This window comes from Nannospalax galili, unplaced genomic scaffold (genome assembly GCF_000622305.1).
Source record: "Nannospalax galili isolate Female #2095 unplaced genomic scaffold, S.galili_v1.0 scaffold646, whole genome shotgun sequence".
NCBI lineage: Eukaryota > Metazoa > Chordata > Mammalia > Rodentia > Spalacidae > Nannospalax > Nannospalax galili.
Window position 1 is genome coordinate 1,993,250 of NW_008355279.1, and position 17,620 is coordinate 2,010,869.

The 17,620-nt window shown below is 39.2% G+C and overlaps 1 protein-coding gene across 5 annotated transcripts in view; it reads left to right on the forward strand.

Moving 5' to 3' along the window:
* The window catches only part of Cdk19 (cyclin dependent kinase 19), a 218,973-nt gene extending 206,303 nt beyond the window's left edge, over positions 1 to 12,670 (forward strand). For all 5 annotated transcript variants that reach the window (XM_008852410.2, XM_008852412.3, XM_029555722.1 and 2 more), the window contains 5 exons: positions 2,927 to 2,999; positions 3,501 to 3,598; positions 4,320 to 4,398; positions 5,036 to 5,302; positions 9,995 to 12,670. In XM_008852410.2, coding sequence (XP_008850632.1) covers positions 2,927 to 2,999; positions 3,501 to 3,598; positions 4,320 to 4,398; positions 5,036 to 5,302; positions 9,995 to 10,126 — 649 coding nt within the window. In that variant the 3' untranslated portion in view covers positions 10,127 to 12,670. The remainder of the gene's footprint in view (positions 1 to 2,926; positions 3,000 to 3,500; positions 3,599 to 4,319; positions 4,399 to 5,035; positions 5,303 to 9,994) is intronic.
* The last annotated feature ends 4,950 nt before the right edge of the window (positions 12,671 to 17,620 follow it).

The following is a 17,620-nucleotide window of genomic DNA, read 5'->3' on the forward strand; positions in this document are numbered from 1 at the left end:
AGTGATGCTGGCTTCATAGAAGGAATTTGGGAGTTCTCCTTCTGTTTCTATCAATTTTGAATAATTTAAGTAGTATTGGTTGGAGATCTTTAAATGTCTGATATAATTCTGCTATAAATCCATCTGGGCCTGGGCTATTTTTAGTTGGGAGGCTTTATATTTCTGTTTCAATTTTCTTATGTATTATGGGTCTGTTTAAACTGTTGATCTCTTCTTGGTTTCACTTTGGTGATTCCCATGATTTCAGATATCCATCTATTTCTTTTAGATTTTCAGATTTAGTATCATATAGTTTTTAAAAATACTCCCTTGACAGTGAATGTTTTTGTAATCTTTCCAAAGTATCCACTTGAAGTAGCTCATTAGAAAGCAAGGGGAGGAACTGGGGAAGCCAGAGCCATGGTATGTTTACTTAATGTGCATGAGGTCTTGGATTCAATCCTCAGCAAACCAAAAAAGGGGAAGGAATACACTAGAAGGAAGTAATTAAATTGACTTTGAATAACTGAATGTTCAAATAAACACAATCTGATAAAATACTTTCTAAAGTATATAAAGATTTTAAATTGCTTTGAAAACTATTCAGCTCCTAGAAGAGGGTAATTCAGAAAGTAGCAAATAACTTAGCTTAACTTTAACACTGAAAAAAATAAGAAAAAACACTTGAGAATTGAACATTAAAACAAATTGAAGTTTTATATGAGAGAAACAAATAACCTAGCACCTAGAATTAACTCAGAAATCAGCTGATTCAACAAGAAAGACCTAAGACTTCAAGGAAACTTGATTTCTACATAAACCTTAAGGCTTCAGGTCGTTAGCAAACCCAGTAGCTATATTGTCTATAAAAATTTCTCTGATATACACCTTAATATTGACATGGACACGTGGGCTTGTATTCTCCTGGTGAGGAGTGTTTTTGGAGACCTTGTTGAAAATGTACATTCTGAACTGTGTGCAGTGGGGCACACCTGCTGTTCCAGATACTCATGCTCACAGGTTTGAGGCCAGCCTGGACTGTGGAACTTAGTGGTAGGGTGCTTGCCTAGTATGTGTGAGGCCCTGGGTTTGATCCTCAGCACTGCGCAAAAAAGAAAAAAGGCCCACAACAACAGAAAAGGGTTTCAAAACGTATATATCATTTGATCTGATTGTTCCAGAATTCATCCTATGAAAAGTAATCAGAGTTCTTACAAGTAGCTGGGTACTTACTATGTCCCAAGTTGGTATTAAGCCATTTACTTAATTGTTCTCATCTGATATTTATAGGAAATGAATTTGCAGAATGGATATAATTATCTCCATTTTTTTTTTTCAGATGAGGAACTAAGGCTTGATAGAGGTTGCCTAAGATACTTGCCCAGGATCATACAACTTAGGATAGAGGAGTCAGGGTCTAGTATAGGCTGCTGCTTCTTACCTACTATGTAATATTGTATCCTTGCCATGTGTACCAAGTTAACCTAGAAGGACCTGCATTTCATAACTGTTGTGAAACAACTCCATATCAGTAGGAGGCAAAGAGCTACTTAGAATGATTTTACAGAGCATTTGACAAAGGAAAATGTTAATGAGACAACAAATGTAAAAACATGAGAATTTTTATACTGATTCTGATTTTATAAAACCAAAGCAAAAATCCTTCTGTTTTTATCGTATGTGTATGTGCATAGGAAAATAAAGCAAAGGTGACCCTCTTTGAGAAGCCCTCATCCCAGCTCTACTTTGTCTTACTTCTTCCCTGAGCACCTTTCTTTCTTCTAGCTCTGGTACCTAAATTTATTTAAACTTCCTTAATAAATACCAAAAGGGGAAAAAATGGGAAATTGCTGTAGCTTTGACAATGGTTCTTGTAAATCTTTATTATCTATTTTATTTTGAAACCTTTCAGATTTTAAGTATTTCATTCATCAGAAACAATACTATAAAACTACATAGTATAATTAGAATATTCAAATGAATATCCCTGCACTCACTTCAACCTAAGAAGTAGAGCATTGCTAAGATTCCTGAAGTGCTCTGGGTACCTTCCTTCCCTGTTTTCATCCTTCCCAGAGGGGAGACCAAATACTCAGAATTTGTGTTTGTCATCCCACAGTTTTTATTATAGTTTGGTTCTACATGTGCCTCTAAAATTTATTCAGTTTGATAATGTCATTGAACTTTATGTAATGGTAACTGTTTTCCCCATTCAGTTTCACAAATTCATGACATTTCATTTGTTCTCTGATACAATATTTGATTTACCTAGCATTTCTAGTCTTTCACTTGGACATTTGGTTGTTACAGGTTTTGAGGTCTGTTTTTGTTGTTTGGTTTTGTGCTATTACAAAAATGCTGGTAAGAATGTTCTTAAGTGTCCTGATAGGCATGTGCAAAACCATCCCTTCAGCCAGGACTGGCAGCCAAGGCCTGTGATCCCATCTACTAAGGAGCCTGAGGCAGGAGGCTGGCAAGTTCAGGGCCTGCCTGGGCCACAGAGTAAGTTCAAGGCAAGCCTGTGCAGCTCAGTGAGACCCTATCTCAAAATAAAGTAAAGAAAGGTAGGAGGATGTAGTTCAGCAGTAGAGTGCTTACCTGGCATGCATGAAGCCCTAGGTTCAATCCACAGTAGCACACACACAGAGCAGCTCTTAGACTTGACTGTGTAGCTAGAATAGAATTGTTGAATTTTAAGGTATATTTATTTTCAGATCTAATAGCTAATACATAAACATTTCCAAAGTGATTGTACACTATAAATTCTTAAATGTAGTATGTAACTATTCCCATTTCTTCGTATCTGTCAATATTGAGTAATATATTTTTAAACTGAAAAAAACCCCAATGTTTTATACATAGATGTAAAAGAAATATATCTTGGTGCTTTTCTTTAAGAAATATCGATTTTGGTTGTTCTTATTGATATGTGCTTATGCTCCTACAGGTATGCCAACAGTAGCCTCATAAAGTACATGGAGAAACACAAGGTCAAGCCTGACAGCAAGGTGTTCCTCCTGGTAGGTACTGAAATCTGATCTTAGCACAGCTGTCACCTCATCCTGTTTACTGTGGAATTGGTGGATGCTTCAGAGAAATTAAATGTTTTTCTGCTGAGATATCATCCCTGACGTCTAGCCCTAATTTCTTAAATAATTTATCATCAGAGGGGAAAAAAATTTTAAGGGACTTTAATGTGGGTTTCTTAAATGTATGTGTACAGAGAACTAATTGTACAGTGAACAATACAAGATGTATTTGAGGACAGGTGAGATGGCCAGTGGGTAAAGGTGTTGCTGCTAAGCCTGACCACCTAGGTGTGATCCCTAATCCCTAGAACTCACATGGTAGAAGAGAAACTGCCTTTTGGCACACACACAAACGTACACACACACAGCATAAGTAGATAAGTGTAAAAAAGATGTATTTGGTGTTAATTATGCTAGACATTAGTAAAGGTTAGGATGTTGACTTGTAAACAACCTTTTCATGTGCTGTCAACTTCTTATTTGTCACTCTAGCTTCAGAAACTCCTTACCATGGATCCAACCAAAAGAATCACATCAGAGCAGGCTCTGCAAGACCCGTATTTTCAGGAGGACCCCTTGCCAACATTAGAGTATGTACCAGCTCTCCCTTGTCTGTGTCCTTTTGCTCCAAGTTGAGGGTGTTGGGTGGTGCTGAAAGCAAGGGAAGCCATTGCCACTGAAATCTTTTACTTCATCACGATGACTGCTCAGGAAAAAACTGCCAAAGAGAAAAAGCCTGTGTTTCAAAAAAGGCCAAGTTGTAAAGCTGTGAACAAAAGTGCTTTTTTAGGAATGAGCATTGACCAGTTGTACAGATAAAGCTAAACCAGAACAGATGAGACTTCTACACAGTAGTCAGCAACATCAGAGATTACACCAAAGGGCATGGAGAACCTCAAATTGTATCCTGTAGAGTGCATGTCCTGCACAGCAGATGGCCTGCCCCTCCATTCTTACTTCACCCAAGGCTGTATTTTGGGCTGGTCTAGATTAGAGATACTTTTTTTTCTTGAGGGGAAGTTTTTTTTCATATTGAAGCCAATACAAATTGAGTTTATTTTGTGCTGATGAATTTATCATAGACAATCTTCTGTATCATGTGTGTATCAGCTAGCTACCAGAAGTCAGTGGAAAGGTCAGGTGATGAATTATTCTTTCCTTACTGGTTAAATTAAGTTGCTTTGGAAGGTATATAGCAAATACCAGCCACAGGTGAAGAACAGGGTGTAAGAAAAAAGTAGAATTTTAAGCTAAGGTGATGATATTATAGATTTTAGGTTATAACACCTATTTTCTTTACATGATTTTTAGTGTGTTTGCTGGCTGCCAGATTCCATACCCCAAAAGAGAGTTCCTTAATGAGGATGAACCTGAAGAAAAGGGTGACAAGGTACAAGCTTCCTGAAATGCTTTGACTTCCAGAGGAAGGGAAACAAAGTGGTAATTAGGGGGCCATAATTTTTGATAATTTCTATATTTTAGCCCACCTTTTCTTTACCTGACTTACCTGTTGAAATACCATAAGCCTTACACATAACTGGACTTCTGGTTTGTCTAATAGCCCATTCTATTCTCTGAGTTCCAGTTCTCCCTGATTTTGCTTGTCCAGTGTTGATTCCTCCAAGCTGTGTTTTTACAGGCATCACTCTGTCCCATTATGTTAACTGGATTCATTAGCCTACTCCTCACACTGTTCAACTTTCCAGAATCATGACTGAAAGGCTTTCAGTTGTTTTAATAGATGGGACAACATTTCAGTGTGCCTTATGGCTGCCACTTTATGCTTGTGTTTAAATTAGAGATCTCATAGTCTAAATGAGCTTCAGAGAGCACATTGAGGGATCACTATGTTAACTTTTGGAAATGCTGTATTCTTGGAGTTCCCTAGCTACAGTCATATTAGTCACTCAGTGACAAGGTTATACCCCAGGTATGTCACTAGTCATATAAAATATCAAGTAATAGAAAAAAATTTACCATTCATTTGGTTTCACACCAAGATTTCATTTTTTTTTTTCCCTTAAAAGAATCAACCACAGCAGCAGAACCAGCATCAGCAGCCCACAGCCCCTGCACAACAAGCAGCAGCCCCTCCACAGGCACCCCCGGCACAGCAGAACAGTACCCAAACCAATGGGACTTCTGGGGGCGCCACAACCGGTGTTGGGGGTTCTGGAACGGGGCTGCAGCACAGCCAGGACTCCAGCTTGAGTCAGGTGCCTCCAAACAAGAAGCCCCGGATTGGACCTTCGGGTGCAAACTCAGGCGGACCCGTTATGCCGTCAGATTATCAGGTACTCCCCTGAATTGTCTCCTTTTTGATGTGGGTATGTTTTATGAAATAGGAATTTACTTTTAATAAATTCCAGAGTTAAATAATTCTTAGTTCCAAAATTTGATATGCAAACTGGTTGTGTCTCTAGCATTATATGAAAATATAATTTTTCATGTAATTGTTAGTTATTTTGTACTGTGAATTGTTTATTATAACATTTTCAAGAGAGGAAGTATAGGGAGATAGGAGACTCCCTTAAAGAAAGTTTCATTATTATATTATGCCCATAGTTAAGCTTTGGTTCAGAAAAAGATATGCACATAAGCAAGAGGGAAGATAGTAGCAACTAATTTGGACAAAACTAATTACATTCCTGAGAAAGATTTGTTCTTTCTGAGAAGAAAATAAGTAAGGAGCCATGTAGACACAGAAAAGGATGGAGCAGGCTGGAGAGGTGGCTCAATGATTAAGAACACTGACTGTTCTTCAGAGGGCCCGGGTTCAATTCCCAGCTCCCACATGGCAGCTAACAACTGTCTGTAACTCTAGTTCCAAGAGATCAGACACCCTCTTCTGGGCTCCAGACATTGCATGCATGTGGTACACCTACATACATATGCAGACAAAACACTCATACCCATAAAATAAGAATAATAAGTAAATATATTTTTTTAAGAAAAGGATGGAAGCTGAGACTTCTCAGAAATAATTGCCAATCTTATTAAAATCATTTTGAGATTAGATAATGCGTTTTTGGTATTAAGATAAAGAGGAAATTATAGTTGTGCCACTGATTAAGGAAACTAGAGGGGAAAAGTGTAAAGACTGGTATTAGGAGAGAAGTAAAAACATACATTGTGATAACTATAGAGAATCTTGCAAAACAAAGAAAGTAAGAAAATACCTTAGGAAGAAGAGAAACTTAAAAGATATACTTTCAAAGAGAAAAGAAAGCTGGAGAGAGTGGGTACCGCTCTTCCAACAAACCCAGTTCAGCTCCCAGCACCCACCTCAGGTAGCTCACAACTGCCTGTACCTACAGTTCCAAGGTATCTGATGCCTCTGGTCTCCAAAGATACCTGCACTCGTATGCACACACCCAAGCATACACACAGTTAAAAAGAATAAGGAGAGGGTCAGTGGATGGGTTAGAAGAGCCATAGCCCTCAGAGAACTCATGGAAGAACACTTAGGATAAAGATAAGAGAAAACAAAACTGAACTGGAATAAAGAGACACGTGGCAAAGAAGCACATAGTAAATAGCAGCCTAAGCCGCTTTAACATTTTGAACATTTCATCTAACCAATGTTATTACTGCTTCTCTTGAAAGCTGCTCTTCAGCCATTCCCTGCAAGCAGAAGAGGCAGGACTTCTTTTCAGATCCAATTAAGTTAGTCATGCTTCAGTTTTAACTACCAACACCAGCTTGCTATTTGGATAGTAATTATGTACATAATTTGAATTTTGTTATAAATTCAGTTTCTCCCAGACTTTCCTTTATCCCAATCTTATTCGCAATTAATGCCTACTTTATACTATTTTGTCTTTGTGTCTCAGATTGTATTATGTTAACCTGTGTTAGAGAAAAATATTTATCTCAACATTTGTTAAAGAAGGAAAGGCAGTGTGGTGTGGTGGCACACACCTATAGTCTCAGGATTTGATCCTCTCAGGAGGATCAGAAATTCAAGATTAGCTACATAGCAAATTGAGGCCAGTCTAGACTATATGAGGCCTTGTCTGGAAAGAAAACGAAAGCAAGAGGTGATAAAGCAAATTTTATTCAGAGGGGCTATAGGGATTGGTATAGAGATCCCATAGTAGTGTCTTGTAGCAAGTAGAGAAATTGACTCAACTCCACTCTAACAATTAGAAGTCAAGATTTATAACCAAAGAGCAGAATTGGGGATCACGGTTAGAAAAACACTAATAGGAAACATCAAGGATAAAGGGTTATAAAGGGTTAATTGCTGAAGGCAGGCCAGAGGTAGAGGTTTATGTAGATCTGACTTAGTAGGATTCTTCTGTAATGGAATTCAACAATGCCAGAGAGGGAAGCCAGGGTTGACCCTAATTAAGCAGGGGTCTCCCAGAAGCATAACCCAAGTTTTGATCAAAGGAGACATCTCTGCCACCTCCTTGTAGCCAGTTACAGACAGGTTACAGTTTTTCTTCTGTTTCTTTCAAATTCAAAAGTTCTTCAAAAGTTTTTCTTTGTCCATATTGTTCTGTCTAAAGTATACCATACCTCATAGCCATGAAACGGATTAATATCTCAGTGATTTATTTGACGAGACTAGTATGGACTGGAGCAATTTGCAATTGTGTATAATCAGTATGTTTGTTCTGCATTTAGTAAGGAAGAGCTATTGCACTAAGTATAATCAGCTAGCCTGAAAGTAGTCATAGCTAGTCTAGCAGTTGTACAGCATTAGTTTTATTAATTTTATTTTTCTTTTCTTTACATCTTCTGATTTTAAGGTTTATCAGAGATAGAGCATCTTTAGGTTTGTTTTGTCATGAATACCTTTCAAAATGAAAAATAGTCATTTCACAATGTCTTTTTTTTCCTAAAATTTATTATTTTTATTTTATGTGTATGCGTATAATGCCTGCATGTAGGTGAGTGCACCCATGTCGTGCAATGCCCACAGAAGACAGAAGAAGCTGTTGGATCCCCTGCAACTGGAGTTACGGACAGTTGTTAGCTGCCATGTGGAAGGATAAAAAATGTCAAATATTTATAAATAAGCTCAAAGAAATCAACACAAATAAATGTACACATTCTTTCAAGAAAACAGCCTATTGTAATACAGGAATAATAAACTTATGACTTAAAAAATACAGAATATAATGAACAACTAATTCATTTATTCCAATAATGATGTTCAAATATTTTTAGAATTGTTTCCTAAAATTACTTTCATAATCAGTTTTGCTCTACTCAAAGAAATCATTGATTTTGGGGTTGGAGAGATTGCTCAGTGGTTAAGAACACTGACTGTCTTGCAGACGATCTGGGGGTTCGAATCCCACCACACACATGGCAGCTAACAACTGTCTGTAACTCCAGTCTCAGGGAATCTGACAGCCTCTTCTGACCTCCACGGGCATTGCACAACACAGGTGCACTTACCTACTTGCAGGCAATACATGCATATACATAAAAAATAAAAATAATAAATAAAATTAAAAGGCCATCTCTCCAGCCCCACAATGTCTTTAAAAAAATAATATGGCTTAATATTTTATTTCCTTGTATTTGATTTTCCCTGAATTACTTTTAGTTTATTCAAGGCCAGATTTAGTTTTTCTTTTAAGGAGAGCCTCTGTTTTACTCTTTAGTAGGTTGCGTTTGTAGAGCTTTAGGATGTGTCAGTAACCAACTATGATTAACACTTCAGAAAGAGGAACCTGGTGTGGTGGCTTGAAACCAGAATCTCAGTACTTGAGAGGCTAAGACAGAAGGATTGCCAAGAGTTCAAGACCAGCCTGGGCTACAAAGTGAGACCCTGTTTCAAAAAACAAGACATACAGAAGGAAGAAAGAAAAAAGAAAAGGACGTGACTTTTTTTCTGTTGAAAAAGGAAATCTTGTCATTAAAAGGTTATGTTTTAGCCGGGCGTGGTGGCACACGCCTTTAATCCCAGCAATCGGGAGGCAGAGGCAGGCAGATCTCTGTGAGTTCAAGGCCAGCCTGGTCTACGTAGTGAGTTCCAGGACAGCTGGGGCTTCAGGGAGACCCTGTCTCAAAAAGACCAAAAAAAAAAAAAAAAAAAAAGGTTATGTTTTAGAGGATTTTTTAAATTTTATTTTATTTATTTATCTTTGAGATGGGGTCTTGGTGTGTAGCCCAGACTGAAAGGTATTTGTCTCCTGATCTCTTGAGGGCAATCGTGTAGGAAAATTGCTTTAATTTTTCGACAGAAAATAAAGTTTATTGGTGAGTACATTTATTCCAACTAAAAACCACTTAATTGCTGTTGTACCCTGCCAGCCTTCCTGTTTGTCTTGTTGGTGGAGCCCCTGATGCCCCTGGCTTCTGCCTCAGAAAGCTCTGCTTTAAAATAATGATTTCTTGGGCTGGAGAGATGGCTAAGTGGTTAAGAACACTGGCTGTTCTTGCAGAAGACCTGGGTTCAAATCCCAGCACCCACATGGCAGCTAACAACTGTCTGAAGTGCCAGTTCCAGGGGATCTGATGGCCTCTTCTGTCCTCTGCGGGATTGCACAACACAGGTGCACTTACCTACTTGCAGGCAATACATGCATATACATAAAATAAATAAAATATTTTTAAAATAAAATAATGATATCTTAAATTATTATTTATAACAAGGAAGTTAACAGTGTGCCATTGTGTCTCATTAAGAACATTTATTTCCATTTGTCAAATTAAACGTTTTTGGTGGCAAAGCTCAGTCGTGCATTGTACCCCAGAAGTTTCCCTTTTGTCTTTCTTTACTAGTATATCTCATCACCCCCACCCCCCAATCCAGTCAAACTTCATGCCAACCAGTGTGGTTACAGTCTAGGCAGACTGGGATTTTAGAAGAGCAGAGTATGTCAAGAGACTAAACTGACCATCAGTTACTGTGCATCTGAACCAGGAATCTCATGATGAAAGTGGTTAATATCTCTGTCCTGCTGTGATTGATATTGTGAACCTTTCTTTCCTATCAATAATCCCCCTTTCCTGTTTTTTTCTAGCACTCCAGTTCTCGCCTGAATTACCAAAGCAGCGTTCAGGGATCCTCTCAATCCCAGGGTACACTGGGCTACTCCTCCTCATCTCAGCAGACTGCACAGTACCATCCATCTCACCAGGCCCACCGGTACTGACCCACTGCCCTCTGCTTGGCAGATTCCAGCTGTATGGTGTCTGCATTGCAAAGAGCCACAGAATGAAAACTGTAATGCCATGGAAAACTCAGACACTTGAGTGGAAAACTACATGCCAAGTGTTTTGCAGGACTAACATCTCTTCTTTGTTGACTTCAAGAAGATTGTTGTGAAGTTTCCCCAGCCCCTCTCCCTGCATGAGCTCCATTGTGACTTCTCTGATGAAGAATCTGATCTGATCCCAGCACTTCTATAACCTTCAGCATTCTTTGAAGGATTTCCTGGTGCACCTTTCTCATGCTGTAGCAATCACTATAATTTATCTTTGCCAAGCTCTTTTAATAGGATTTTAATGTTTTAGAAACAGGATTCCAGTGGTGTATAGTTTTATACTTAATGAACTGATTTAGCAACACAGGTAAAAATGCACCTTTTAAAGCACTACACAGTTTTCACAGACTGTAACTGTTTTGCTCTTGGAAGTCTTAAAAAGAAACTGTTACTGTCCCAAAGTACTTTACTATTATGTTTTTATTTATCTCGTTTCAGGGAAGGCCTAGTAAAAGACAAGTGGTGGGACAGAGGGTACCTACAACCAAAAACAGCCTAGATCTTTGCAGTTTACTATGCTTTATGCTATGAAGAACTGAAGTAGGTGGTGATTTTTTTTAATATAACCATCCACATGGAACTTAGTTTGCAGAATCATCATATACTGAATAATATTCAGTAATTAAAAATTATAATTTTAACTTTCATGTAGCTAAGTCTACTTCAAAAAGGGTTTCAAGAGCTTTGATGGAATACAGTCCTCTGGTGACCCACCTCGGAAATCTGAAGAGACTGTTAACTGCATTAGGATTTCTGAAAGGAGCAATGTTGATCAAAGGATGTGTTACTGTCCCTCGAATGAAAAGCTTTTCATGTGTATTGTATGAAGTGTTGGCTTCTCTAAAGGAGCTTCAAATCAGTTTCTTCAAATCTGGGTCGGCATGAGTAACTTTCTTATATAATCAAGGATACTCAAATAGAAGCCTGAAAATTCATCTGCTTTTCAAATAAAGAGCAGCATTTTCCATTTGTATTTACACTAGACATAGAGTAACTATTTTTAAAGCATGTTAAAAATTTAGGTTTTATTCATGTTCAAAGTATGTATTAAGTATGCATAATTTTACTGTTGTTACTGAGACTTAATTCTGTCAAGAATCTTTTCATTGCACTGAATGCTTTCTTTTGCCCCTAGGAGAAAACTTAATAATTGTGCCTAAAACTATGGGCAGATAGTGTAAGACTTTACTAGATAAGGTGAATATTTGCATTTCAATTATCTATGAATTAGACGGTGAGTTCTTTATTTGCTACTTTAAGGAACCCCTCACCCTCCAGTGTTGAAAGGAAATGTAAAGACTTAGCGCTCCCATGGTAGAATAGGGGGCAAAAAAAGAAAAAAAATCCATGTTCTTCTGAGTGCTCCTAGCAGCACCAGCTTTGTTTTAAATGTTTTCTTGAGCTAGAAGAAATAACTGATTGTTGTATATGCAAACAATATGCATTTTTAAAACTATTCTTTGTGAACTTATCTACCTGGTTATGATACTCTGGGTCCATATACAAGTAAGATAAAATTTTAGAAGCCAGTATACATTTTGCACTATTGATGTGATACTGTAGCCAGCCAGGACCTTACTGATCTCAGCATAACATAGTAATAAAGGCTGTATAGTGACACTCACCAAGACTGAAGATGAAGCAGGGGTGTGCTCCATTTGAGAGGAATTTATGATTTGATCTCCATGGATTTTATCCCGTTTTTAAAAACAAGAATCTAACAGCTTCCTGCATAATGTAGCTACCTATATAAAGTTCTGTCCTGTGCCCTGAAGCCTCATTGTCCAGAGCTACTGGTTGTCAGATGTTCACTGCTCCCTCGTCATGGGCTCAGTGCTCAGCTGGGTGGAAAAACAGAGCAGGGCGCATTCTTGTCCTTATGGCCAATTCAGTGACAACTGTACGGTCTCATGGGATGTCTGTGCCATGTGATTAACTTATAAATGAAACTTTCACATGATGTGAAGGTTCTTTTGTTTACTTCTAAACCCACTTGGATAACTATTCTGAATTTTATAGTGCACAGTGTTATGGGGAGTGGGGGTTCTGTATCTGACCACTTGAGAAAGCCAGTGATTAGCAATCACAAAAGTCTTCTATGCATATTTGAAATGTTCACAGCAACCTTCAGCAGCAGGTGGGTGGCCCTTGTGGACAGAACACACTTTGCTAAATAGTTTAGAAAAATCACAATGGGAGCCGAGCATAGTGGCGCACGCCTTTAGTCCCTGCACTCGGGAGGCAGAGACAGGTGGATCTCTGTAAGTTCAAGACCACCCTGGTCTACATAATGAGTTCCAGGCCAGCTGGGGCTACAGGGAGACCCTGTCACAGAAAGACCGAAAAAGAAAAAGAAAATCACAATGAAAATGGAAGCTCTGTTCTTGCCATTAAGTGAGCTTGCATTTAATAAAAAGTAACCCTAAATATATACATAAACCAAAATACCAGTAATGCTTGAAAGCAACTTTGATATCCAGTTCTGATGATATGCACTTAAACAGTCACAGAACTCCCCTGCTTTCTTTGTAGGTGATGAATTTTACTGGTAAAACTGATACAAACAATGGGTATTGTCAGTTGCTCCTGGAACAGTGTTCCAGGACATAGCTAGAAATCCCCATCACACATATGGCTGAGCTTCATATCACTGCACTGGTTCTGGCCCTTTGTTTCTCACTTCTTGTCTCAGGGTTGGTGATGAACACTCATGCCCATTACCCTTTGAAATAATTTTGGTTCACAATTTCCTTTTTTCTGTAAAGGAAACAAAGCCCTTCATTCACATTAAGGCCGTATACTGTGGGATGGGACCTCTAAGGGGACCTGGGAAGCTTTTTAAGGATAAAATTTACCTTTGTGATCCACAAATGATTGCATTCCTCTTTGAACATTTATTAGATACTGTCCTGTCCCCCAGAGATATAGGGGAGGCATCCTCCCACTTAATGGAACACTGGAACCAAGAGAGGTATTGAATGAATTGAAGGATTTCTGCTCTTTATGTTACAGATCATTTTTAGAGGTAGCTGTTTGGCAAGGCATTTGTTTGGGGAAAAGGATCAGGAATTTTGGGACAGACTAGCTTAAAGTAAGGTAGCTTGGTGCCTGGGCTGGTACTATGAGGCTGAAACAATCCTTGTGATGAAGTAGATCATGCAATGAGATGCAAAAATCAAGGATGTGTATATTTTTATATCTGTGGTTTTGAAACTTTAGTACTTAGAATTTTGACGTACTGCACTACTTACTCTCTTACTCTAATATAATCTACTTTTAAGAATTGAAAGGGATGGCATTTACTATGTGTTCACTGCCTCATTCCTGGTGGGACAGCAACATCTAGTTGTTCTCTGTGCCTCTAAGATGATGATTTTCCCTTTAGCTTTCTTTGCTAAAGGGAAAATAAAAAGGAGTTAGAGAGTACAATTTGCAGCTTGGTTTGCTTTTGAGTAAATATGTAGCAGCACCTGTACAGTGAAGGAAGCATTCTGTCAGAGCTGCAGTCTTAACTCCATGGTGGCACCTTCCTAAGTGAAGGAGAAGGGCAGTGAAATGGCCATCAGGCTTGACAGAGGCTTGAAGGAGTCAAGGACAAGTAATGTTATATACAAAACATAGCAGTTTAGGTGCCCATAATCCTCAAGAATAGTCACAAATATCATAAAACGAAGGCCATTGTTTTAGGACTTTAAAAAACATGTGTTTTATCTAAGGCCGTACTTACTCGTCTATTCTGTCACTTCGAGGGAGTGGCAGGCATGTATTATATGGAAAAATACCTGATGCACTGTTATCTCCTAAATATTGAGTAAATTAATACTATTTAATTTTTTTAAAGATTTGTCTAGGTAGACACTAAAAGTATTACTTACACAAAATCTGGACTGAAGAGGTCCTTTTTAACAACAATCGAAAGTACTTTTATATGTTATGTAGTATATCCTTTCTATAAACTGCCTAGTTTGTATTCCTGATAATTCCTATTTGTGAAATGTACCTGTTTCTGTCTCTTTTTCAGTCATTTTCTGCACGCATCCCTCTTTGTATGAGTATAGATATTGCTGTGGCTTTCCCCACTCTGCGGTGACCTGTGTGCTCCAAGCCGACTGCCCTCAGCAGCACACAGTCTAGGGGGCAGGGTGAACTGCCTCTTCAGAGCTGAGTGTTTTTGCTTTGGAGCTGTTCTGCCATCCTTCTTAAAATGACTGTTAAAACTAAGATAAATTACATTGCATTTATTTTATATTCTTGGTTGAAATAAAATTTAATTGACTTTGTTTCTTTGTGGATTTTTTTAACAGTAGAAAACTTTAAAACTAACAAAATATATTTGCATGTGTGTGCTTGTACATGTGTACTCCATAGCACACTGATGGAGGAAAGGACAGCTTTCAGGGGTGATTCTCTCTTCCACTGCATGGGCTCTAGGATTAAGTTCTAGTTGTCAGCACTTAACTTGCTCAACCATCTCACTGACCCCACGAAACTCTAGTAATAAGTTTAATGTTAAGTCTGTCAATTTGCAGTTAAGTTACTTTGTTTGGGTGATTAGGATACCACAAAAACCACAGAAGCAAGTAAGACTTGCAAATAGCTGAGAAGAGAAATTCGAAGTTCCTAAAATCCTCTGAGAGAAATACCTTCTTAAAAAACAGCTTGAGATAAGCTGGGTGTGGTGGCTCACACCTGTAGTCCCAGCATTTGGAAGGCAGAGGCAGGTGGATCTCTGTGAGTTCAAGGCCAGCCTGGTCTACATAGTGAATTCCAGGCCAGCTGGGGCTACAAGCAGACCTTGTTTCAAAAAGACCAAAAAAAAAAGTTTGAGGACTAGGTATGGTGGTGCTCGCCTTTAATCCCAGCACTTGGGAGGTAGAGGCAGGAAGATCTCTGTGAGTTTGAGGCTAACCTGGTCTACATAGCAAGTCCCAGGCCAGCTGGGGCTACAGGGAGACCCTCCCCCAAAAAAACCAAAAAAAAAAAAAAAAAAAAGTTTGAATGATGTTTTAGAAAAAACAAGCATACTTTTATGGATGGGGCTGGGTTGTGAGATTCTCCTTTTGAAAGACCTGTCCATTGGCCCTGGCTGCCCCTCTAATCCCCCTTCTGTGGTAACACCAGCAGTCAAAGGAATCGTGGAGTGAAGACTTTAAGTGACTTGTATACAAAACTTTCCTTTCTGTTTAAAACAGACACTGTACATATCCAACTTGGCTGCTTCTCTGTAGATTTGGGTTGTGCTTCTGGTTTGATCTCACCTGCCTTTCTCACAGCCATCTAGGTAAAAGAAAATGATGAATGGGTGAACCCCTTACCTATCACTCCCAGGAAAACAACCAGGAAGCATGTGTCTCCTCAAGGGTACTTTGTCACTAGATTTCATTCCCATCTGCTCTTCTTGCAACTGACGTGGAACTCAACACAAAGTAGTTGAATATGGTCAATCATCCTTAAAAGAGGTTTATTATTTATTTTTGCTGTGGTCATAGACTTGCCCCAAAGGGACAAATAATTCAAATTACATTTGAATAAAAATGGAAGCAAAGGTGGTGTTCCTGCCAGTTGTTTCTGGAAGTCATTTTTCTTAGGCTGCCTAGAGGCAGGCATTTTAAATCCCTGCATAGTATCATTTTATATAATACATTGTAAGAAGCTAGCTTGACAGAATAACATACAAACCTAATAGAAAATGTTCAGTTTGGTTTTGGTCTTTTAAAAAAAATTATTGAGGTTTTGTACATTTCATACAATAGTTCCTAATCAAATTTAGACTCCCGCCCCCACCCATGCCCTGCCAACCCCCACCAGACCTTATGTAGTCTGCCATACACATTAAGTCCTATCCAGCATTTGTACCCAGATGTTCTTAGGTGCAAATTCATCCAGTGGAGTCTAGTCAGCCTATCTAGAGATTATAAGTAAGGCCTACTCTCCCTCATCCAGTAGTAATCCATCTCCAGTATTTTCCAGACTGGGGCTGGCCCACCACCCTTGTCTGATTGAGTTGGCATGGGTCTTGTGCTTTATGCCATCATTGCCACAAGTTTACATGTGTAAGCTTTGAGTGTCCTGAAAGCCTCCGCTTCCCTCTGTTCATGAACCAGCTCTGGCTTTTACAGTCTTCCCACTCCTTCTGCAATGGACCCTGAGCTGCTGGTGGGTGTGGTCTAATATATAGGAATCCTATCAAAGGACACACACTCTGCATTCTCTTATTTAAAATTTGGCCAGTTGTGGCCTTCTGTTTGCATGGCACTCTATTGTATAAGGAAGCTTTGCTGGTGAGAATTGAGGGATGCACTAGTATTCTCTCTACCCCCTGTTCCATGAAGAGGTTCCACTGTAGATGTGTCACTTAGGACTGGGCATCTCTTAGGTGTATATTCTGTCTCGCCAGTTGTGGGATTCTGCAGTAGCCTCCATCTGTAATGAGTGGTATATGGTATACTTGTCTATAAATATAAGCATATTTAGCATATGGTAAGAAATTTTGTCTACAGTTATAACAGAGATAGAGTTTTTTTTTTTTTTCTAGGATCTGTGACCTCTCCAACCATGTGTGTTTACAGTGCTACCCATGAGTTCACTCCCACTGAGAGGGCTTTAAATTCAATTACATGGCTGTTGATTACTCCCCAGATAACAGTGCCCCTACTATACCAAAAGAGGTAGTTTGCTGTGCCAGTCCTTGTGGTTACTAGATTTTAGGGCTGGGTTGGACCACTGATTTATTTTCTCTTACCAGCTTGCATAGTATCCCCTAGAACTATGAGGTAAACTTCAGGTAGGAGGATTCCAGGTTAGTTCCTGCTCTATCGTTCGAAGTCCTGTACAGTCTCAAGTATATCCTGTCTTCAGCACTAGGGTCTTATGTTCCAGTTCTGGGAGATAACCAAGAGCTCTGGCAATAGCCTATGTTATTTTGGGAGTCTCTTGGACTACTCTGACCAACCACTGAAGGGAGGTCTCTCCTGTCAGTGTTCCTTGCCATACAGCCTCCAGGTATATATATGCACTAATGTTCAAACACCGTATGTGCATTTCTCAGGGGGTTTTGGTGGCAACACATTACCTTCTGTCCACCCTAGCCTCCCAAGATCCATTCATATCTACTCTCTCTCCCCCCCCATCCGACCTCCCTCCTCCCTTCCCAGTCCCAAGTGTCCCTATTGTCCCCACCCTTCCCTGAATAACACCCGCCTCCCACCATCCCCCTCTCCTGAGTTCCCTCCTCCCTCATTGTGACCCCCTGCATGTCCCCTCCCAGTTCAATACTCCCACTCCCCACAACTCCATTTTACTGGCTCTGATGTAACAGCAGGCTATATGTACTCATATATAAGGGATTGGTGCCTTGATCTACAAATAAGGGAGAACATATAT